General features: G+C 43.6%; 1 protein-coding gene and 1 long non-coding RNA gene across 12 annotated transcripts; one reads left to right on the forward strand and one right to left on the reverse strand.

Annotated features, from left to right (window-relative positions):
• Positions 1-829: 829 nt before the first annotated feature.
• LOC123163165 (uncharacterized) lies at positions 830-3,146 on the reverse strand. The gene is made up of 6 exons (XM_044580921.1): positions 2,580-3,146; positions 2,223-2,501; positions 1,943-2,147; positions 1,559-1,856; positions 1,379-1,477; positions 830-1,297 (listed from the first exon to the last, which is right to left on the reverse strand). Exons 4-6 carry the CDS (start codon positions 1,628-1,630, stop codon positions 995-997), a joined length of 474 nt encoding a protein of 157 aa, XP_044436856.1. The 5' UTR covers positions 1,631-1,856; positions 1,943-2,147; positions 2,223-2,501; positions 2,580-3,146; the 3' UTR covers positions 830-994.
• A 1,493-nt stretch (positions 3,147-4,639) lies between these two features.
• Positions 4,640-11,521, forward strand: LOC123163166 (uncharacterized). Of its 11 annotated transcripts, XR_006481753.1 has the most exons (8): positions 4,861-5,327; positions 5,463-5,564; positions 5,790-5,860; positions 6,174-6,256; positions 6,528-9,945; positions 10,553-10,691; positions 10,788-10,807; positions 10,894-11,521. It is a non-coding gene; the product is annotated as an uncharacterized lncRNA (long non-coding RNA). The 11 variants fall into 11 exon arrangements; XR_006481748.1 differs by having other exon boundaries at positions 4,860-5,564; positions 6,937-9,945; XR_006481750.1 differs by having other exon boundaries at positions 6,174-9,945.
• The last annotated feature ends 12,249 nt before the right edge of the window (positions 11,522-23,770 follow it).

Genomic DNA, 23,770 nt, shown 5'->3' on the forward strand with positions numbered 1-23,770 from the left:
AGGAGAAAAAGGAACGACTGAAGCGTGAGGCGGACATGGCATGCAAAAACAAGAAGATGGCTCAAGAGGAGGAGAGAGTTAGGAAGCTTGAAAGGGCTCGTCTTGCACTAGAGGATGGATGTAGTGATGATGATGAGCAAGAGGATGAGATTCATGGCAATGACATCGGTGACTTGGAAGCGTTTGTCAGGCAGCAGGACATGGACCGTGAGATCCCTTATGGTCGTACATATGCCTATGACTCGGATGATGAAGGTCCGGAGGAAGAACTGGACGTGGATGGATTCACGGAGAGAGAGAACCGTATACACATAGAGGTGACCGGTTTGGAAATAAGAACTCCATTGTTTCGTGATCTCAGGCTGGCCCACAAGGCGGTAGTGGATGGTGGCATGAGTAAGGCGATAGAACCAAGAGCTTGCCCGGAACCGGGCGAACCAAGGGTCAAGGGTGAAGACGAGAATGCTTACTTGAAGAAAGGGTTGAAGTTTGTGAGTTTGCAGGCCTTTAAAGTATGGCTAAGTGACTATGCTATTAGAAACCATAGACCATATCTTGTTGGGCACTCGGACCAAAAAGTGCGTTACTCCATCCATTGTGACAAAGAAGGATGCCCATGGGCGGTCCATGGAAGAAGAATTAAAACCGGGCAATGGCTGTTAACAAGTTGTGTGTGTACTCACTCGTGCGGGCCACCGTCAAAAAAGAAGCCTAAAACACATCGTCAACTCACGTCTGAGTTTCTCGGGTTTAAATTAATGAAAGAAGTATCAAGTGATCCAACCGTGAAGGTGAAGCTCCTCATGACGACGGTGAAAAAAATGTTTGGATACAAAGTCAAGTATGGGAAGACATGGAAGTGCACTCCATAAGTGCAAATTAAACACAAGTCCAGGTAGAAAAGTTCACGCCACTTCTAAAGTTCACGAATCAAACATAACAAAGTTCACGAATCAAACATAACAAAGTTCGCGAGAATCTAGTATTAACTAATTCACTTCTTCCTTCCTCTTTTGCTGCGCGGCGTGCGTTGTGTGGGCTGTGATGGCTCAGGCGCATCATCCATTTGGGACATCCCAAGCACCTCCTCTTCGTCTTGATCGTACTCCTCTTCATCTTGCTGCGCCTCCTCTTGCTCTGGCTCTTCTTGCAGTTGCTCCTCTTGTTGTTCCTGTTGCAAGACAAGACGATGACGACGTCTATTGTCCCGGCTAGTAGAAGCTCCAGCCGTGAGGACAGCTTTACTTCCATGGCAAGAGAGCATAGCTGCCATCTTGTGGAATCGACTCACGAAACTCTGCAACATAACAAAGATGCAATACTAGAGTAAGTCAAAAGTGTGCAAAGATGGAGGTTTTTGAATAGAGGTAACATATACCTTCATTGTTTTCCTAAGAGATTTCTCAGATGATCCACTTCCCTCATCTTCACCAAGTGCTACACCAGCCTCATTAACACAATGCAATAACTCCATGCCCTGCAAAATGAAGATCACGAAAATTATCTTTGAAGTACATTTAAATGCACTCGAAGTAGGTTCTAATTGTGTGGAGCATACCACTCGGTCGTGTAGTTGTGCATAGTCAAGTTGTGTCCCTTCGTTGTCTCTCGTTTGTACATTGAAGTCCATATACCCGCTCTCACGATCCAACTCTTCCAATTCCGAACGGTTCCAACCGGGCTTTAGCTTCAACCGGTAACGTCTCGCAAGCCACTTCAGATGCTCTTCATATACTGAATCACTATGTTGTCTTCTTTCCTTCTCCACTAGGGCCACTCTTTGATTCCACAGACTTATCCACTCGGAGTGCTTGATGGCCCAAGTCGAAGTTTCCGGGTTATTCTTTCGACTAATTCTGCAAATTATGTACAAGATGAAAGCATTAGCAAGAAATGTATTTCATAATGCTCTACTATATATCCAAAGCTACAACTATCTCACCGATGCAGAAATTGGCTTGTCTCGAAACTCTCATCCCTTGGTGTCCCTTGCCTTCTCCCAAATTGTCTTGCGACACGGTCTGGGTAGTGCCACTCGACAACATAGAAGCATATCAGTGGGCATCTCGCCCGCAAATATTCCTGTCACATGTGCACATCTCGTTCAGCCGGAAAGCATAATCGGCATCATATGGTTCCCAATCGACCTACAACACAAGATGATACTGGTTAAGTACACGGTTCCATCACAATTGATGTGCTCTTACGTAAGTTATCATTACCTGCTTATGAGTCAACATATCCAGCTCGTTGATGTAGCATTTGTATCGCGCAACTGAGCTGCCTGTGTACACATTCGCCATCTCCCAACAGTAGGCGACGGTCGGAAACCGCCAAGGATCTTCTCCATACCTCCCGTCATGTGCGACCCATCCTTCAAGAGGTGTCTTGTTTTTCTCGGGGCGTCCAACGGGCATCCGCTCCCACATCCAAACCTGAAGGCACCAAACAAAGCCACCCATACCAGATGTGCCCTTCTTCCTACGACAAGCCTCGTCGAGCTACAAATTCAGAAATTGTTGATAAGAGGTCCGCGAAATTGCAAATGCAAACAAATTGACAATTTGGTTACTAATTACCTGACGATATAAGTATGCTAGTGCTCCTGAACCCCAACTATACTTACGGTCCCAGTCACTTAGTAGGTCCAAGAATATCCACTGGGCTTTATTACCGGTAGAATCTGGAAACACTACCCTCGTTAACAGATACCACAGATATGCTCGGGCGTGCTGCTGCACAACAACCTCATTGGCGTCCGGAGGGCATACTACTCCTCTCTCCCCTCGGAGCCAATGATGCAACACTTTCTCACTGTCACGCTCGCCTTCTTCAGGAGGCTCGGGAAAACACCTGTCAATTGGCCAACACGATCTCGCCAATTAGCACTTGCGGTGGTGCCGGTCAAAGCTTCTCCATTGATGGGAAGGCCACTGATCATCGCCATGTCCTCCAAGGTCACGGTCATCTCTCCACATGACAAGTGGAACGAGTGTGTCTCTGGCCTCCAATGGTCAATAAGTGCGGTCATCGCCCCATGGTTGATAGACGGAGCGTGTCGCTTGAACTGAAGCACGAACGGGAGAAGGCCCAATCTCTCGAAGTATGGCTCATACCGCTCGTCGCACGACCAGTCGTGGGCACTATGACCCCTCATGCGCATAGGTGTTAGTTCCTGCAAAATAGCATTGCATTATGGTTAGTGCCTAGCAAAACTGACAAGTAATAACCAAGAATTCAAATAGATTGAGTCTTACCCCGTTATTCTCAATGTCCCGCGCACGATGGTCTTTGTCGTACCCTTTATGAAGACCGTCGTACCACCGTTCCCCCGCCATCCTACAAATCAAGCATGAACAAATGAAACATACATAACACTATATAACATCCTACATATCATATTTTTGGCATAACAATATCAACATAAATGCATATCTCAATGGCAACATAACAAAACCTGTTTATCTATATATGACAAAATCTGAATGCACGGGGCAACATATCTCAATGTCAAGATAACAAGACCAATTATCTATATATGACAAAATTTCAATGGCAACACAACATAACAAAGTCTCAATATAACATCCTAATTATATGACCATATCTCTATAAGAATCAAGCATACAAAATACACAAATATGTTAGAATTATATTCCAAGCAATCATCTATCTAAATCCATATACATAGCAACTAAAATTAAAATGCCCAACCCTATCACAAATGCCTTCTCTTCCCAATCCTACCATATAAACACATGCCAACTCTTCTAAAGTATACAACATACCTACATGACCAAGCCATGGTCTCCCCTTTCTCAAAAAAGTGCAAAGAATACTAATCCTAGGGTTCTAACAAGTATGAATTAATGCTGCCAAAATACAAGTTTTGAACCCAAAATAATCGGAGGATCTGGTGGAGAATACCTCAAGGAAGATGGGGAGGCTCAGATCCACACTTTTGATGAAGAAAATAAGCGATTTGGGGTTGATTTGGGTTAGGGGAGGAGAGAAGCGGAGTTTCTGTAGCCGCCGCCGCGAGGAGGAAGACGCCTCAAGCGTCTGGATGGGTTGGGCTGCACCCGAGCCGGCTCGGGCCGGTTTTCTGCTCTCCAGGTGTAAACGCCAAGACCCATGGCGTTTAGCCCTTTGCCACGTCGGACGGTCAAACTGGCTGACCAGGGAGGTGGGCCAGTGCCAAACGCCAGGGTCCGCGGCGTCCTCAGTGCAAGCAGAACGCCGTGAATGTTGGCGTCTCGGTTTGGGTCAGATACGAAAAAAATTTTAAAAGCGGGTCAAATCGTGCTAAAGTTTGCCACATGGGTCAAAACAGTGAAAAAACCCTGAATCGTGGACAGGGTATGACCTACGGGCTCAGGGTCGATCCGATTGGCTGGGTGCCAGTTTTTTTGGTGCGCGGGGCAGCCTCTCCTGCCGAGCCGCGTGCGCGCTTTGCCCGCGTCGTGCGTCACGGGGGAGCTGCGGAAGGGTCAGCCGTTGCATGTGCACCTGGCTTTTGTGCCCACACTTATGCTGTCTTGATGACGGGTGGGCCGATGCTTCTCCTGGTCCCGCTCATCAGCTGTGGTGGCTCCACATATGGTGTTTTCTGGTTTTCTCCGTCAACCGCTTCTGGCGTGGCGCTCCTCACGCGTTAAAAAATCCCGCATCATGCGTCCTGCGTCTGCTGCAAAGGGATGGGTCGACACATGTGCACCTGGATTGTGCACACCTATTGTACTAGCGCGATGACGGGTGGGCCGCCGCTGCTCCCGGTCCCGTTCTTCGGCTGCTACTCCTATGTCTTGTGCACGTAAACGCCCTGCAAGCTTTTCCTATGCGCGGTGTTGCATCTCATCTGCATGTGCGTGTGGGGCCTGGCTGACCGATGTGCGTGCCTCACCTCCATCTGCAGTTGGAGAGAGATGGACTGGCAAAATATCTCCGCCAGCCCTTGGCCGCCTCTAGTTTCCCTTTCCCTCTCTCCAATCTCCACCGCCGCCGCCGCCCCTGCCTCCTCTCGGTTTCTCATGCTGCCGCTCCAACGAAGAGCGTGCCGCTGGTGCTTAGATTCCGGGGACATCTCATGGTCTTCATTGACGGATGGAGGGGAAGAGCAGCCGCGCCAGGCGGCATGCCTCGCCGTGCCGCATGGCAGCCGCTGCCCCATGCTTTGTTGGCGCCGTCTCATCGTCTTCATAGACATGCGCATCTCTGTCAGGATCGCGCGTCCATGCCTCCCATCTACCGGGCTGGAGTGGCCGCCTCCTGGTTGAGGCATCGCGCGGCATCGAACGTCCTCGGCTGCTGCCGCTGCTGCTGGCCAGGTCCCTCCTCTCGCACCTGCCGAGGTCGCATCTTCGTCGAGGCATCAAGACGCCTCAGTTTCCTTTTCTTTTTCCCTATTTATGATCTTGCACTTGTTTCTTCTTTTTGGACCTCTCTGTCCGCTGAAATTGCAGGCTGAGGTGAGCACCATGAAGATGATGTCAGTGGCTGATATAGAGAGCTCCTCGAACAGGGAAGTAGCAGTTCTGGAGGAACTCGAAGATGTCATGTTTCAGGTATGTTCACCAGAATAGGGGTTACAATTTTAGCATGTCCAGTTGGTTCATGTAACCTTGCATCTTCCTCTGGCTGGCATGTTAAGATTGCGTACGTGGTATTGATGTGTTGGTAAAGTCCTTTTAGATGAAAAGAAAGTGCCTTTTTCTTTCAATATAGTTGACCTACGAATAGTTATATTAACGAATGTAAGAGTTTTCTGAATTTCACCTTCTCATTTGCAGTTTTGATGTGAATCGCTAAAACAACAATTAGAAGAGACCGTGCATTGCAGGTTCAGAACCAATTTATATGGGTATGTACAAGCTGTTTGTTTCTATCTTGGTTTTAAATTGGTTTTACATTGGTGAATTAGCATAGCATACTGAGTGTTGAGCTTTATTTCATCTACATTTGGTTCTGAACATGTATGCTTTTAAGAAACTTTGTATTCTTCTCTATTTTGAAGAGCCCACAAAGAGACTAAAAGAATGGTTGTAGGTTCCTTTCTGTGGTTTATGAACTATGGGACTAGGCCGAACTAACTTTGTTTAACAAATAACTTCCTCATCCCTAAATAAATCTGTATTTGGCTGATTTCAAGAGAAATGTTTGATCATCATTTTTAGATGATTGACATATGGATCTTAGCGAGATTCAAGGGAACGCGTGATGTGACTGTGCCTTGTATAAGCAAAGTTGAGCTGTTGAGGTAATTATTCTGTAGGTGCCTTCTATAAACAGTTAAACACGCAACACATCTATATGTTCTTTTCATATGGTTCCTTATATAAGTACATTTCAGTAATATGTGTCGTGTTTTACTTTTGTCCATGGTGACTATGGCATTCTTGGCTTCTGTTATTATGGTTGAGTGTAAAATTGGTTGTTGAACTGAGGAATATGCTAATAAATCATTTGTCTCATTCGTTCTTGTAAATAGTTTCTACTCCATGTGGTTATGAGCTGCTACATTTTTCCAGTTACAAGTGTCCTTTGCTTAATGGCTCAGTTTCTTTTGCTCGAGCCACACCTGCAAGCCCGATGTAAAACTCACCGCGTGCACCGTGTCGTGGCTTAGTCTCTTCGAGTTTCAGCGTTGACATCATGTTTCTCTAACTGGCTTGCTTAGCCATGGACAGTGAGACCACCCTTCATTGATTTCTTCATCTATATGTTTATTCTAGGCATCATGTTTTTGTTGGCTGCACAATTGTTCAAACTCTATCCTAGCTGTAGGTTTATTTGAGGGAGATTGAGTAGGCGTGTTTATTTTCTATATATAAAATGGATTCAACATCCAACTTTAGTCAAGAACAAACCATTATTGTTTTTACGGTTTTATGAGGTGTTGCAAGATTGATTTGAGTTGTTCTCATTTATGGTTTTCAGATTATTCTATCCTGAAGTATTGGTTTATTACCGAGGAAGCCTTAAACAGAGAAGCTGAATGCAGTTTTTGTATCTTTCATCAAAGTCCTAAATGGTCCAATGAAAATCTTGGTATGCACAGTTTCAGAGCTTCATCACATTATAGTAGGGAAAAATGGTATGCAAAATGTCAAAAGCTTCATTTTGGTCCATTAGATAGTTTATAGCTTTGTCACTGGAGCTGTGACAAAATAATCGCAGCTTGTGAAAATTATATACAACCATGAATGCTCCATAGTTTTCCATGCAACACAGCTACTGAATCCGTAAGACATGCTTATTTCTGGCAGAATCTTAGTGGATAAATTAGCATTGTGTAAGATCTGCCATGATAGTTTTCTCAATACCATTTTGCATTTTGGGATTGTTTGAGCACTAAAGAATGTTAACAGGTTTACCATTTCTCATCTCTTTGTGATATCCGTAGGTATTCTGGTGTCTCAGTTAGTCCCCAGCCTCTTTCACTGACCCATAAATTATCTGTCTCTAGGTTTCCTCAATTGTATTCTGGTTTAGAACAAGAAAACTATTTTTGCCTCAGCTACTTTGTTGGTGTCGTGTACATTGTCATGGATTTGATGTCAAGAAGTTCCCGGTGTTTTATTATACTTCCAGTCTCAGTATATGATGGCATGATATTATGATATTACCCTAAACCTGCTCTCCCGCTCATTCAAATCAGGATGTCGGCGGACGCGTCTACTGCGTGTCCCCATCCGTCCGCAACGTCTGCAACTGTAATCACAGAATTAGCAGCGTCCCGCGTCCGCCACTTCTGACTGCTCGCTATGCCCGGCGGGCACATGCGGACGTCCGCATCTGCCTTGCAAACTCTGTATACATCAAGCATAATACAATCCGTGCTAGAAAATGACCAAAGAAACATCTTTAGTTGCAAATGAGGCCCAACATCATGTAGACATACATAAGCTGAATCTCATGTAAAAGCGTACACACGCTCAACCTCATGTACAATAGTAATTTAAGAGTTAGGGCCACCTGTTATAATAGTTTTTTGACCAATCAGACTCTGGAATATCAAGACGAATTGCTCCCAACAAATTTGTGTTATGCTGACTTCCATAAAAAAAGTCTATGCTCAGTTGTATGAGTTAATCCAGTTTTAGGACTGAACAATAGATTAATACACACATATTTCGTTGTGATTTGTGGCAATTTTGCGGCAGGTACAATGCTAAAAAAATCATTTCTTGTTCAATTTTATGGTCAAGATCTTAGGTTGATGATAACTTGATATGTGGTTCTCCTGTAGCATTAGTTATATTTTGGATTATCTTGCCCAAAACTAACTACATGAAAAATGACTACTTTATTTTGTACCATGTTAACTTAGGCCTGAAATATGAAAGTTACTTATCATACAAGAAGAGGCAAAATAACATTTGTACCATATTTGGTTCAAGTCTACCAGGTAAATAATTTCAAATGATCAGATTGAGTTGTTTTAGAAATGAAAAATGGAACTTGTCCTTGTTTATCTTTCCTTTTTGTGTTAAAATAAGAAGAATGATACACCACACACTGCCCTTTGGTTATTTTTGCTCCATGCGTTTTGCAGCAGATTATTATTAGTAGATATTTAAGGCTTTTTTAGTCTACCTTAGATTTTTGACATGATTGGTGTTCACATTTCACCAAAGATCCTTTTGGATGCTTTCTTGTAGATACTCTAGCTCTCAAAAGCAGTCTGTAAGTATCAATGTAGATAATTTAATCTTTATTTCCGATTGATTTAAGATACACACATATATAATGGCTACCAATGCTCTGCATCACCCACATAATTGTTGGTTCTAATTGGCTTCTTGCGCCATGTTTTCCTCTAGCGGAGAGTGAAAGCCACAACTTGACGAGGACATTCCCACGGAAAAGCCTTGTATCATAAAACTTCCAATTCAATGCTATTGCATGCTTCTTCGCCTATGACCGGCAAAGCACAATGTATAGGATGTTTGGACAAAGAGCTACAAGGAGAGCACTCTTCAACGATGGGAATATCCAATGAAGCTGCAAATTGTTGGGTGTATGTATATGTGTACCGAAGTTCAGTTGAATCCGTAAGGAAGAACCAAACATTTATTTCTATCTTATTATATGCTATCTTAAATGCAAAAGTGTGAGCTATGTTAACAACTGTTTCAGTATGATGTTTGGAAATGTTAATGATTGCAGTTTTTGCACGCTCAAGTATATATTTGTAAAAAAATCATCTCAGTTTTTCACTAGAGGGGTTTTCATTGATGCCCTAACTGGTTGCTCAAACCTTAAGTTACTACTCCTTTTGTTCACTTTTATAAGGCGTTGTTGATATTTTAAAAGTGAACGGAGAGAGTAACAAATACACATATTTTCAATGTTAGTTTTAAATAGGATTTTGTGCCGTCTGGCGCAACGAGTCATATTTTTAGCACCGCTAGGTCATTTTGCCATGTAATGTTCTTATACAAATATGTTTTTTTTTCAAACTCAGATTTCTCAATCTGATAACCATATTTTCAACTAAAAAAATGTTTCCTTAACTGGTCCATACATGTTATACAAATTTGATTTTTTTTCAAACTTATATTTCTTAATGTGATAAACATATTTTCAATATAGCATGATTTAACACATGTGCTTTCTACTACCAATATTGAATATGTTCTTGCAAAATGGAATTATTTTCATCGACAACATGGCTTTAGCGGGTCTTTGCGCCATTTGACGCAACGGGTCAACTAGTATATAGAAAAAGCCAGTGTGATGTGTGTGGCTACAACTAGTCTGACTACACGTCCTCATGTAATATATCAAGGACACACCATCTTACCAGATTAATCATTCGACTTATTGCAGTGTGGGAAAAAAGAAGTATTGGGACTGCGTATCCAAGCAATTGATGTCATGGACTCCTTCATAGAACCTTGTAAGCGAAAAAGAAGTTGCCGTGTGCCTGTACAAAGAGCTAGCGTAAGTACAGTTACCTGGTTCTCGGAATTTTAGTTAGCCATTTATTGCAAAATTGTTCAATTACGTTGCTTGGTTTAATTTAGTTTGCTACTGATTATATAATGCCATAGCTTGTTTATCCTATTATAGACTGCGCCTATCTATGTGTTTGATACTTACTGTTAACAATTACCTGTTTGCCTGAATTTAAATAGCTACTTAAACACGTAGATAGCTGGTCATATGTACTTCTAGGGTGCAGCAGAATTCATGTGTAATTTACGTTCTAATACCTTGTTTGTTTAAATGGTGTGTTGTTATCACTTGTTGCACTAGTAATGTTTGCATGTTCGTAGATAGACAACTGCCAGGTTTATATGAGGGGTCTTTTTAACTTATATATGTGTTGGAATCATTTTGCTTACTTCAAAGAAATTTACGGATGTCTGTGTTGCTGGTAAACGGTACCGACTTGTTACTTTAATACATTGCCAAGAACTTGTTAGTTTTACTAGTTCATGTGTAATTAAATACGTTGCCAAAACTGGTTAGTTTTACTAGTTTGATGTTAGTTTCTTATGGCTCTTGCAGAACTTTATTTATTGATTGCTAACATTCAAGTTTGCAGGATCCAACTGAAACTCCGTTGGCACAACAGATATGTTTTCAGAAACTTCCTTGTTTACCTGGTTTGTTGACTTGCTGCTGTAATCATCTTACCAACTTCAAGTTTTCACGTTCCAATTGGAAGTCCAATTGCACAACAGGTACATTTTCAAAAATATATTTGTGTAACAGGTTTGCTGTTGTAACTTGTTGCTCTAATCAAGTTACTGACTACTCAACTTTTCTGGATCCAAAAGAAACTCCAATGCCACAACAGGTTTCTTTTGCAAAACTTGTTTGTTTAAGTGCTTTGCCGCTGCAACCGGTTTCTCTAATCATGTTACTGGCTACTCAACTTTCCAGGATCCAAGAGAAACTCCAATGCCACAACAGGTACCTTTTGGAAAACCTTTTTGTTTAACTGCTTTGCTGCTGCAACAACCGGTTACAATAATGTCAATAACTACTTTTCAGCATCCAATTGAAACTCTTTAATTTCTTGTTTGTTTAATTGGTTTGCTATTATAACTCCGAGTTGAGAGGTTTTGCTAACTTCAACTTTCGAAATCCAATCGGAACTTCAATGGCAAAACATGTTAGCCCAAGATCAAAGAGCGAGGTCCCCATGGACGTTGTATCATCCCACAGCAGTGGCACCGGCCCAATCATGCATCATGAATTGCCAACTGCTGATGCTCTAGAGGCTAAACTAGTGGTAGAAAGAGATTCTGCTTCTGCATTTAGAGATGAAGTTGACATGTTGAGGAAGCAAACAACACAATCACAAGAAGTACTCAAGACAACCATTAAATATTTGGTGGATTTCAAAACGAAGCAAGCTGAGACTGACCGCATTGTTAAGGTCCTGAAGGAAAAAAGGAAATTAAATTCCCACTTGGTAAATCATAGGTGAAATGTTCTTTCCATCGTTGAATAACCTTTGTGTTGTTTGTTCATGTAATCGATCAAACCATTTGTTTTAGAGATCATGTAATAATTGTTTTTTGTTTTTGGTTTGTAATTTTATTTGAGCACAAGTCTGTATTAATTGATAAGACTCGGAGACATTTCATTTTGATTGTTGTGCCAGACCTACAAATATGCCAATCGGGCTGAATGTGCATTCAAGCAATAATAGTAGTATAGATGGTCCATAAGTGGCACACATCGGAAAGGGCCAATATGATGTACTAGCTTCGCTAGAAAAAGGATGCTCTTCTACCAAAAAAAATACAGCGGCCTGACTTATGTATGTTAGTTGATATTATTGATCCATATCTATAAGTGTGTATATGTCTGTTAGTTTTGTACATTCTTGGTTGATTGACTCGTATTTGAATCTTGATACATCGCTTGTGTACATATCTAAATGGGAGTACACATTATGCTGCATGTGACATTTGAGTTGGACATAAAGTGTTCCAAATATTCGAATTCACCTTAAAATGGATTCTAGCTTCTGAATTCGAGTATCGGCATTTGTAAATCATATTCATATATGACAGTGGAATACATCTTTGTCGTGCTTTTGAAGATATATAAAAACACATAGAATGATTTATAAAGATTCGTATAGGAATACAAAATGGATTCGAATTTAGTTGCCAGGGTAAACGTGGATGCTTATTGTCCCAAAATTCAAAAGAAGCGGCAAAATGTCCACTCCCACGTCGGCTGCCCGAAGCCAAGTGTTTGGGAGATGGAAATTACTGTCTACCCCTTACACGGACAATCCATCGGCCTGATTTCCACTGCTCTCAATAGGGGTAGGTTAGTAACTTCAATTAGACGTGACACGACCGCCTCTGAGCCCATTCCGACACGGTGGGCGCCAAACATGGGCGGCAAAACACATTTGATTCAAGCTCGTCCGAAAGACCTCTGTTTCTCCCTCCATTTCCCCATTCATACACGGTGGGCGGCAAAACAAACTCGCCTCGGCCGAAATCGATGTAGGCAAATATTTTCAATAGGGGCAGGTTTGTAACTTCACTCAGACATGACACAACCGCCCTACCTGTCAGCCACGTTCATACACCGTGGGCGCCAACCATGGGCGCCAAAACACCATCTCCTCGCCAGAAATCGCTCTGGGCAAATATTGGTGAGATGCGAGATCGTCCTATCCCCAATCGACGAGACGTCCAAATTTTAATCGGGGGCTAAGTTCGTAACTTTCCCATATTTCAGACAAACGCGTCCGAAAAACATGGTTCCCTGTACCTCTCCCTCCATTTTTCCATTCATACACCGTCCACGCAAGAACACCATCCCCACACCAGCCTCCTCCTTCCGCCACCCCATCCATCGCCGCCGTCCTCCACCCCATCCATCATCGCCGTCCTCCACCATGCTGGAGAGCCTACCAAGACCGCGTCGTCCAGTGCTAGAGATGGACGTTTCTCATCCACGGCGACGGACCAAGAGCCTTGCATCGCGTCCTCTCGCTTCATCGGCTCTTCGTCCTCTTTGCCGGGGCCGCTCACACGATCTTCCCTTCCACCGCAATGGGACTTATCCCCCGATGCACCCGTCTACGCTCGCAGATCTGCTTCAACGCCACCGACAGCCATCGCACCCCCGATGCCTACACGGCGCCGCAAGAGAGGTGTACTTCCTATCTCCTCAACTTTTAATCTCAACAAAAAGATAGATCATAACTTGGTTACTGTACTTTCTTTTCATCTCTTAGAATTTAGTTCTTAGTTCGAAGCAAACAATGGATGCTAAATAGCATTTCTCCGGTTTGCAACTTTAAATCTGCCATGGCACAGTCATAATAGGGTTAAATTGATCATGCTTAGGGTTTAATTGATCATGTTGGTTACGTGGTGGTTTCTTTAATAGAAATCGGAGGGGAAACCCTCTTTTGCTCAAAAAAAATGCTAGTAGAAGAACACTCGGGTGTGTATCTCTACAGGGTGCCCACGGTGTCGTGGCCCACCCTAGGATTTTGGGTCGGCCCAGGCCCCGATTCCCCTTTGTTCTGCTGCGCGCTTCCGATATATACTCGCCCCCAGCCACCTGCCTCACCGGCGACTTGCCGTCCCCGGACGACATGACTCTAGGAGGAGACGCCGGACTAACAGGAGGCCAGGAGCCGCTCGCCCAACAGCATCACCGCTGCCCGGGCACGTTGCTGTGCCTACCTTCCCAGTCCGTTCAGGGCTCAGGCGTGCATCACCCACTAAGCCAACCCGATTTATCCTGAGATACATCCTCAACACTCAGTAGCCACTCCTCATCACCCATTTTCTAATTGATTCATTACTCATTAGGCAGGACTGTCATTAGGGTTTGTTGTGTACTGAGTGCTACCTACACTTAATGGTTCAGATGTATTTCAGTAATGTTTAGTACCTGTAAAGTTCACAGACACTAGTCATTTTGGATTGTTGGTCGTAGTGACATTGACCCAGATTACTACTGCAAGCCAGGTTTGTTGACAATTTTACTTGTCTTTCTTACTCATTCGATATGATATCCAATTATCCACGTCGATTAGGTGCAAACAATAAGTGCTAGACAAACTTCTTGATTCAGATTTTGGACGGTCTCTTACTGCAGTTACAATTCTGCATACTTGTCCTAGTAAGCTCACAAGTAAATGATTGATTCACTACATCTATGCTTGTCTTGTCATATTTGTTGTCAATATTCTTTTAGGGTGGACCACCCTGTTTCAAAATACTGAAACCGTATACATGAGTGAATAGTATTTCTCTGTGTGATCTCTTCCATCATGTGTGGGGAATGCACACTGCATTGTATAGAAAGAAAGTGTCATTTCCAGCTTTTACATAGACTACAATCTTTTACATGGAATACAATCTGCCTACTTGCTATGTGTCGCACTACCAGCACTCCACCCTTGAAGCTAAACATTATGCCACTCATAATTCCTTAGTTTATTTGTTCAAATACGAATTTGATATGATTCTAATGTTCCTACTTCAGTTTTGAAATGTGTGTCTGCCTGTTATAGAGACATAAGAGGTTTGTATTTCTGTGTGGTCTGGTCAGCACGGTTGGGGGTGAACTTTGCATATGCAGGGGTTTATAGGGAGACATTCTTTGAGTTGAATTCGCAATGCATTCCATAGATAATCTGACTACTTTTTATGTTTTCATGAATCTCAGATTCTGAACAGCATCATAATGATTATGAGCTTGCGTGCATGAAAAGAATAAAGCAGAACAATGCCATGGCTGTCAAACTTGGCATTAAGGGACTGAAATCAAGTCTGGATGCAATGCAATGCAAACGCTCTCCACCTACAGATTCATGCTCAGAATATGATCCTAACAGTGATTCTGAGCTAGAGGGAGACCTAAGTCAATGTAGCTCCCTAGTGGAAGAGTCATAGGCATATGCCCTATCTTATTCACCCATCAAGGTGCTTGCTCTAACTTTCCAAGGTTATATTGGTCACACATATCTTGCAACTGATGCTTTGCAATGCTTTTACTTTGTTGCACTGCCATTAGCTTAGTTTACACATCGTGTATGTGAATACGCCCTGCCTATCCATTTTCAGTACATATTCCATCTGTCATCATACCATATTTATCCATTAAATGTTGTTCTTGTGTATCAGACGTTCAAAAGGAAGAGGGCGATTGCTGATCGCGGAGGAGCACGAGCAAAGTATTTGGAAAAGGTAGTGACACCTGATAAATCAAATAGCCCATTAGGTGTAGTTGCAATATCACCTGACCCACAAAACACCCCAACTCTAGTAGAATCTAGCGCTACTACACTGGTCATTTCTGATATCCCAACTCAGCAGACCCCAACTGCAGCAAACAGTATGATGATGCCAGTTGACATAGCACCAGCTCTACGACGCAAAACCCCCCATTCCAGCAAAGAGTACACCAAATCCAGTTGCCAAATCCCTTTTCGAACCATAGAGAGCCCCAATTGTAGCAAATAGGACCCATGTTCCATTTCTTCCCAGTTTAGAAGACGAAGCTTATATTTTTGACAGGAACTTTGTGTGCATCTTTCCTTCATGGAAAGATTATACCGCAGACACAGAACAATTTCCAGTCTTCCTTCGCAACTTACACGTAAGTAATGTACTAATGTTATTCATGGTAATTATTGCATATGTTTCTGCCGATAGAATACACAAGATTTCATTCTTTTAAATAGGTGAGGACCAAACTGAATTGTCAAGATGAGCAAGGGTTGGTTGTGCTTTTCAACCACTCGTTGATGAAGTATCGTTCCTACCTGAGGCAAGCGCACTTCGATGGCAAGCCTCTAAACAAAATTTCTGTAAAGTCTCCGGTGCTACATTTATCGGACAGTGACTGGAATAATCTTGTTACACATTGGTCTCGTCTACAGCGTAAAGTACTGTCTATGATATCACATCACAATTAGAACTACATTTCTGCATTTGCCTTAACGCCTCACTTGTACGAAAACTGTTAGCAGAAGAACACTCATTCTCAAGGGACCATAGAATCTCGCAACTATACTGCACACTGCATTGCTCTTGTGAGTACCTCTTGCCATGTACGACCATACTTACTTTCATAGCTATTTGATTATGTAGCATCACTGCACATGTTAGCCTCGTTATCGTCCATTTGGTGGACATTATAAGATCCGTATGGACTCTTACATAAATTTAGAACCAACCCAATGCTTTTGAAGAGGTTTAGCTCTGCAATCCTCTTGTAAGGACTGAACGCCATCTATGACTGTACTTACATTAACAGCTACTCCCTTCGTCCCATAATATAAGAACGTTTTGTACAGTACACCAGTGTTCAAAACACTCTTGTATTATGGGAAGAGGGATTGGTTCATTGTGTATCATTCTGCATCGTATCTCCCTCGCCCACCATTTACTAAAAAATATCAGATCTATATTTAATCTTACCGAAAAGTTGAATACACAAACAATGCCGGTGCAGAAGTGTAGCCCATTGCTCTTGTCAGTGCATTTTGTCCTATAATGCTTGTACTTCCAGGGATTGGTAGTTGATTATGTAGCATCAATCTGCATCTTATCTTCATTATCCTCTGTCCCTTCCAGTATTATCATATCTATAACTACTCTCTACAAAATGTAGAGTACAGGCAATGCTTATGAAGAAGATTATGTGCTGAAATTCTTGAGTTATCCTTCCCTTGACATGGAGAAGGGCATTATAAAGCCGGTGTTAACTGTTAATGTAAGTCAGTCCTTCTAAAGCCTTTATCCTCAACTGATGTTTAATTTTCTCATACTCCCTATTGTTTACTGCTGTTTAGTTTGCTATTTCTATCAAATTGCATGTTCGCAAGAACCATAAGTTCCAAGCTTTACTTGTAAAACCAAATTCCTTCTTCATACCATGCACATTACTCAATACTCCTTATATGTATGCTTGTTTTTGTCGATCTATAATCCAGTGTGTGGTGAAGCAGCCCACATTTGCACCTTGTCATCTCCTGGTTTATCTTGCTGATGTGGCTGATGATATGAACAACATGCCATGCACATTAACCAAAATAGATACAATGATTGTCTTTGCCCTTCATCTATGCTTGTTATGTTGACATGGTAATCCAGTAGTGTGGGGAAGCTCTCCGCATTATGAACAATGCCAAATTATGCTATTGATATTTTGAACTTACTCTTTATTTTCTAATTTCAAATTGGATGGAATTGACAGCACAGTTATCATCTTTCTTTATACACATGCAAAACATGTCATCTCTCTGCTTGTTTCAGGGTGATATGCCTGATGGCATGAACAAGTCTGCTGAAGGCTGTGAGACAAACCCAACATATATTGCAGTAAAGAAGGCAAAACATCTTGAAGATAGCGAGACAACCCCAAAGTCTTGTCTTGATGCAGTGTTCAAGTTACTTGAGACCAGCAGTCAGACAAGCTCACGGAATTCGTTGTCTGAATCAGTTCGACTTCTTCAGTCCCAAGTTCTAGCAGAAAGGCATTCCGCAACTCAACTTCCACTTGAAGTCCTATCTCTAAGAAAGATTGCGGAGAACATCAATGAAAACCTCATTGCTAAATAGCTACACCTGGAAGCTATGACCGACATGCTAGGCCGGTCTCACAGCCTTGCTCAGCAGCTTGCGCAACACTTCCCATGCAAGCCTAACCTTTCTTGAACTGTCTTGGAAGTTGTCTAGGTTTAGTATTATTTTGTTACACTGCAATGGTGCCCAGTTTTTGTAATCTGCTTCTTCGTTGCGCTTTATGATCACTGGTGGCGAACTTCGATGCTAAGTGGATGTAATATACCATAAATCCTTTATTGTATAGTGTAGGTTTATTCTAAGTTACTATGCCATAATTTCTTTATTGTACCGAGTAGGTTTGTTCTTAATTCCTACTAGTTACTACCATCATTTGCTATCTGAAAAACAATCTGATGTAGTCGACCGGGCCGAAACATTCGCCTCTAACAGGCCTGAACATTCGCCTCTAATGGGCCTGGTTTTTAGTGGGCCACAATTGGGTCGGCCTGCATCTTTCTTGGGCCCGAATGTCCATTGGGGACTTCACACTTTGCGTCAGGCCCACAACTTACTCCGGCCTATATTCGGCCCAAATTTTAGTTGGGCCTTTTGTGGACCCAACGCTTAGTTTGGGCCATGTAGTGTTGGTCCATTAACATGCTAAATATTCTGCTAGCCTATTATGGCCCGAAGAAACCATGGGCCTTTAGCAGGGCGAAACGTATGTTGGGCCTCAATTTTCACTAGTCGTCGACGGGTCTTCAGGAGGCTAAAATGTAGACCGGGCCTTTTTCGGCCCAGTTATATGACAGGTCGTTACCAGGCCGAAACATAACTCGGGACTTAGTTGGCCCACTGATATCATGGGCCTTTAACAGGCAGAAAGCTTAGTACAGGCATAAATGGGCCAAATTATATGACATGCCTTTAACAGGCCCAAAGTCACGTTGGGCTGAACTGTTGCCACCTTTATCATGGGCCGTTAGTGGGCCAGATGTCGCGTCGGACTATATATGGCCCATGGGCAGTACGGGTCATTCCCAGGCCGAAAGACACATTGGGCTGAAATGGGCCCATGTCTACATCAGGCCTCTAACAGGCCGAAAGTCACTGGGCTGTAATTGGGCACAAATATTCGGCGAACAATTAACGGGCCAGATTCGGCTTCGGGCTGTAAATGGGCCTTTATTAATTAAACAGGTCGTTATTGGGCTGGCCCACTAGTACCTGAGTAAGTACTACGGGCCTTTGACGGGGCCGACCTTTTTAACCTATATGGGCCTCTGTTGGGTCGTGCCACGTGTCAACATATCATAGGCGCCTCCTGTCCAATGAATGGATGACATCTATCCCGACGGTGAGCAACATGTGTTTCCTCCAGTTACTGAGAATTTTACACGTGGAAAATCCTCATTGGTCCAGGCTGTTAGCGGGTTATCGGATCCAAAATCGGACCCGATAGCTTAACGGCAACCCGTTACGGTGGATACCACATGTCAGTCACCCTTGACGAAAGCACTTCCATGACGCGGCATTTATCATCATGGAAGTGGACACTTCCGTGATGATAATTTTCGTAATGTCATGGAACACTTCTACGACAACACAGATATGACTATCTTGATTCTGTCATAAAATTGTCATGGATGTATATGCATGACAGAAAACGTGACCTACTGTGACAAACATGTGTCATCATGGAAGTGTAATTTTTTGTAGTGATGGCAATTTGAACGTTTTCATGGTAAATTTAGATTATGCAACGGCGGCGGGGGCGTCTTGTGGTGGGAAGTAGCTCCTTTGTTGTGCTCTATGTGTCGTCGGGCCACTTACCGACGGCGACAGTGACGTCTTGCGCCGTTTTTGGCGTACTCCTGGATGTTGGTCCTAGCTTCAAGGAAGGCCACAATGTTCTGGACTTCTGTCTCCAGGAGCGAGTCAACTGGCGGGAGGAGGCGACTGGCATTGGTGCAAGGAAGCGGTCGACGGCGGCCATCCATGCCGCTGAGGGGGCACTGGCACCCGCGTGGCGACAGGTGCTGGCAACGGCACGGCGGAGACATTTGTGTGCATGGGCACCGGTACGGGCGCTCACGTCAGTGTAGTCGCAGGCGCATGCGCTGGCAGGTGCACGGGCACCGGCACCGGCGTGCGCATAAGTGCATGCGCATGCACATGCGCTGACAGGTGCACGGGCACGTGAAAGTCGGTGGGGACCTCATGGAACCCCGTGGCATCAAGCTCAGCAACAATGTGCGGCTCCCAGCCCATCAATGCCACGGGGATGGGCGCTGGCGTAGTCGGGGCGGCGGGAGCCAGAACAGGAGCGGGGACAGGCGTTGCGTCTTCCCGCAAGGCCGGTTCATGCTCATCCCAAAGCGCCTTATCTTGAGACTCGGGTTGGGTGTCTTCCTCAAGAAACTAGAAGACTAAGGGCGGGCCATCGTGATGCGGCATGGCGTATGGTTAGCTCAGGCTGGTTGGAGGTAGACGACAGGAGAATCGAAGAGGAAGAGAGAAGATTGTAGCGATACCGGGTAGTGAGGGGTTGATTTTAAACTGCAGCGCTGGCGACATTAAAAGTGGGAGCAGTTGGGATGAAGGTGGGCGGCGAAGCCTGGTCAAAGGGCTCACCTCCCGGTGAGCCTGCGCAGCGGTCTGCTCGCACGCCTCCCTGTCAGCCGGTGTAGCGGTCTGCTCGCACGCCTTCCGTTGACTCACACACTTGCTCGGATGGCACCTGCCAATGAGAAGCGGGACTCGTGGCGGCACGTAAACGCCCACGGTTTTAATAGTGAAAGCGGTCGCCTTAACGTGACAGGTCTTTGTTCCAAAATACCTTGGCTCTTCATTTGTGCAACTTCTCATAAGCAGCTTGTCTCAAATTGAAGAAATAAAATATGTAGGAATATTTGTGCCATATCATGTGACCATGCTCAGTTTCATGAATTTCTGGTCACTTCTGGATTTTCTGAAATTTAAAATCCAGGATTCGAAACAATATCATAACCTGCATCATGCAATAAATTTTCAAGCGATACATCTTTCCTGTTGTATTTCTTAAGAAAGGATTTGGTCAAACATTTTGCTTAGTTAGACTTCAGACAAGTTATATATGCAGAGTAAAAGGATAATCCCTCCGTACCAGTGCATTGCCTGATATATTAACTCAAGTACTAGGCATGACAAATGGTCTCAATTATGTGCTCATCCTGGTGTAGTACTCCTATTAGTACTAGGCAATGCAGTTGATGGGTGACCTTGGGTAGCGGCAACCGAGGAATTGAACCGTGCTCGGCACGGTAGGTAATGTTGTCTAGTTACTAAAGCATCCCTCCATTGTTCAATGATAGTCATTATGGACCAGGGACATGAGGGGAATTTCCTAGGGCTGGAATTCTGGCCGCCAGATATTTCGACTCGAAACGCGAAGGCTCGACTGGTTGGGGTTGGCTAATGTGCGTACCACGCATGCCACCAGAAGGACACGAGCCCAATTTTTTTTAGGATCAACACGAGCCAAGGTCTGGCTGGTACGCTCTTGGGTCCTACCATTCAAGAATACGAAAGGAATCTTTTAAATTGCCAAACGAATCTATGTGTATTACAATGCCCGTATTTTCCTTGCAAATAGTAATCTCAACATGGTAATTGATTTATGACGAGTTCTTGAATTAGAATGAGTTTGTGATATAGTGATCTCAACGTGGATTTCACATTTCATGGTATCCCTAGTAAGTTTTTCATTGCAAATTCAAATTTAAAAGATGAACGGTATGGTGGTGAGAAAACTTTGTATGTAAGCATATGACCACACACACACGCACACACACACACACGAACACAACAACAATCCAGTAAGTATAGTGCATCTATTTTTCCAAACCATGCATGTATGACACGAATTCAAAAATACTCCTTCTGTTCCTAAATATTAGTTGTTTAGAGATTTCCACAAGTGACTACATAAGGAGCAAAATGAGTGAATCTACACTCTAAAATATGTCTATATACATCTGTATGTGGTAGTCCATTTGAAATCTCTAAAAAGACTAATATTTAGGAATGAAGGGAGTAAAATGTAAGACATGCATGGTCCTCAATTCAATATTTAAAATGAACAGGAAACTGGAACATGAATATTAAGTCTAGTACTACAGTACATGCAAATGTTGTGTTTAGGCGGAGCTATGTAGATTGTCGGGGGTTAACCCCTCGACCTTAGATAAAATTGTGAAGCTGTGTTTAGGATTGTTTAGATTATATTTGTCCCCACCCTCCCAAACACCGTTTGGTTCTGCACTGCCCTCCTCCCAGGGAGAATATCATGTGTCCACAGGATGTAGATCTGAGATATAGCAGCTATATGCTGATACGAGTTGCTTGGAGCTTGTAGATCTGAGATATAGCAGCTCACATGATGTCTTAATATTTTTACAGGAAACCTTAATGAGTTTGAGAATTGCACACAATTTGTACAAAAACTACTCAGACGCCCTTGGTTTGCATATCCAATGACCTCGAAGCTCGTATCACCGTAGCATCTAAGATGAAGGAGGACATCATATTCTCCTGTATGTAAGAATATCATGTGCTACCACAGCTTAGATGCTTTGGTGATACAAGCTCTTCGGAGCCATTGGATTTGTAACCCAACAACTCCTCGGTGGTTCAAATGTTTTTTTTGCAGAAAAGCCCCCAAAGAGTTCGGCCACTTCTTACAAGCACAAAGATTGCTCAGATGCCATTTGATCTCAGATCAAATGACCTCGAAGCTCGTATCACCGTAGCATCCAAGCTGCGAGAGCACCTGATGTTTCCTTGCATGGGAGAATATGAGGTGCTCCCACACCATAGATTCTATGGTGATACGAGTTCACGGAGATCTAACGGCTCACAGTAGGAGGTTTGAATGTTTTTGCAATATACGCTTAAGAGAGTTTGGGAATTGCGCAGAAAGTAAAAGTACTACACAGGTGGCATCTGATCACAGATCATACGACCTAGATGCTCGTATCACCGTAGCGGCTAATTAAGCTACCGGGAGCACCTAATATGAGAAACAGGGAGCCGTTGGTTCCAAGATGCAGCGGCACACACAAGGCCTAAATGTTTTATTTGCAGAAAAACCTTGGAGAGTTTGAAAATTGCGCATAATTACAAAGACTACTCCCAAGCCATTGGATCTCAGTTCCAACGATGTAAAAACGCATATCACCAAAGCATCTAAGCTGCGGGGTGGATGTGATATTCTATGCCGCTGTCATTTTTGTTCGTAAACTTGAAAAATACGTGTAACTCATGTCGTTACTTGTCTAACCGCGCAAAGTGTTTGTTCAAAAAAAACATCCTACACTAAAATATCGGAACAACACACAGGGGTCCCACTTGTCATTGATCAAATTTGGACCTAAAACTAACTAATATGAAAGCCAAGATTCGAACTGGCAACCTGGACTACAAAGCGTAAGTCGATAGCCTGAAACAACAATGGTTGTTGGCTTTGTCCCATAACTTGATTTTATACAGTATTACATTGAGAGTAGAGGGAGTGCCTCGTCAACACGTGCATGACCGTTGACTCACTTACTGGTGGGTCCCAGGTCTGCGATCTCCCTCTCCTCTCCATCGTCTAACCTTTAGATGCACGGGCACACAAGAAGAGCGGCGCTAGCTTGCAGTGGTGTTATTATAACTAAAAATGCTTGGAAAATAGAAGAATTGCCTAGAACAAGAGACGTTGTGGCTGGTCGAGACGGAGCTAACCACACCTATCCTCCGTGCCACGTTAGCATGATGAAGCTGTGTGGCTAGTGGGGTGTTTTCGACCGACTGGCTGGGTCCCTAGGTCGAACCTCTGATACAGTATATTTTTACACGCACATTTTTTCTCCGTGCTGAGACGTGGCACACCCTACCGCGCGGTTTCGGGGTCCTCCCTAGTGGTGCACGCATATATTCTTCCTTGCCGAGACGTGGGATGCCCTACCACGTGTTTTCTGGGTCCTCCTTGGTCGTAGCTCCGAAGCAAGTAAATGAGTCATCAAATCACGAAAGACCACCTTTCGCACCGAGTACATCAGTGAAGCACGGTGGCTAGCTAGTTGGGCTAGTGCGACCAATTAGCAAGGCCGCCACCACATTTGTTCTTTCACCCCTTTTTTTATCTCCTTGCCAGTAGGTAAATTTAAATATCCACCGCGGTGTTGCTCTGGTGTTTGGGTGCGGCAGGCACGACAAGATTTTTAATTTTT

This window comes from Triticum aestivum, chromosome 7B (assembly GCF_018294505.1).
Source record: "Triticum aestivum cultivar Chinese Spring chromosome 7B, IWGSC CS RefSeq v2.1, whole genome shotgun sequence".
Lineage (NCBI taxonomy): Eukaryota > Viridiplantae > Streptophyta > Magnoliopsida > Poales > Poaceae > Triticum > Triticum aestivum.

Excerpts from the sequence above, each read along its gene's own strand:
- LOC123163165 (XM_044580921.1), bottom strand. The coding sequence starts at position 1,630 with ATGGACTTCAATGTACAAACGAGAGACAACGAAGGGACACAACTTGAC. Across the intron at positions 1,478-1,558 it reads CACAACTACACGACCGAGTG|GGCATGGAGTTATTGCATTG; the intron begins GTATGCTCCACA and ends TTCATTTTGCAG. Across the intron at positions 1,298-1,378 it reads CTCTTAGGAAAACAATGAAG|AGTTTCGTGAGTCGATTCCA; the intron begins GTATATGTTACC and ends GTTATGTTGCAG.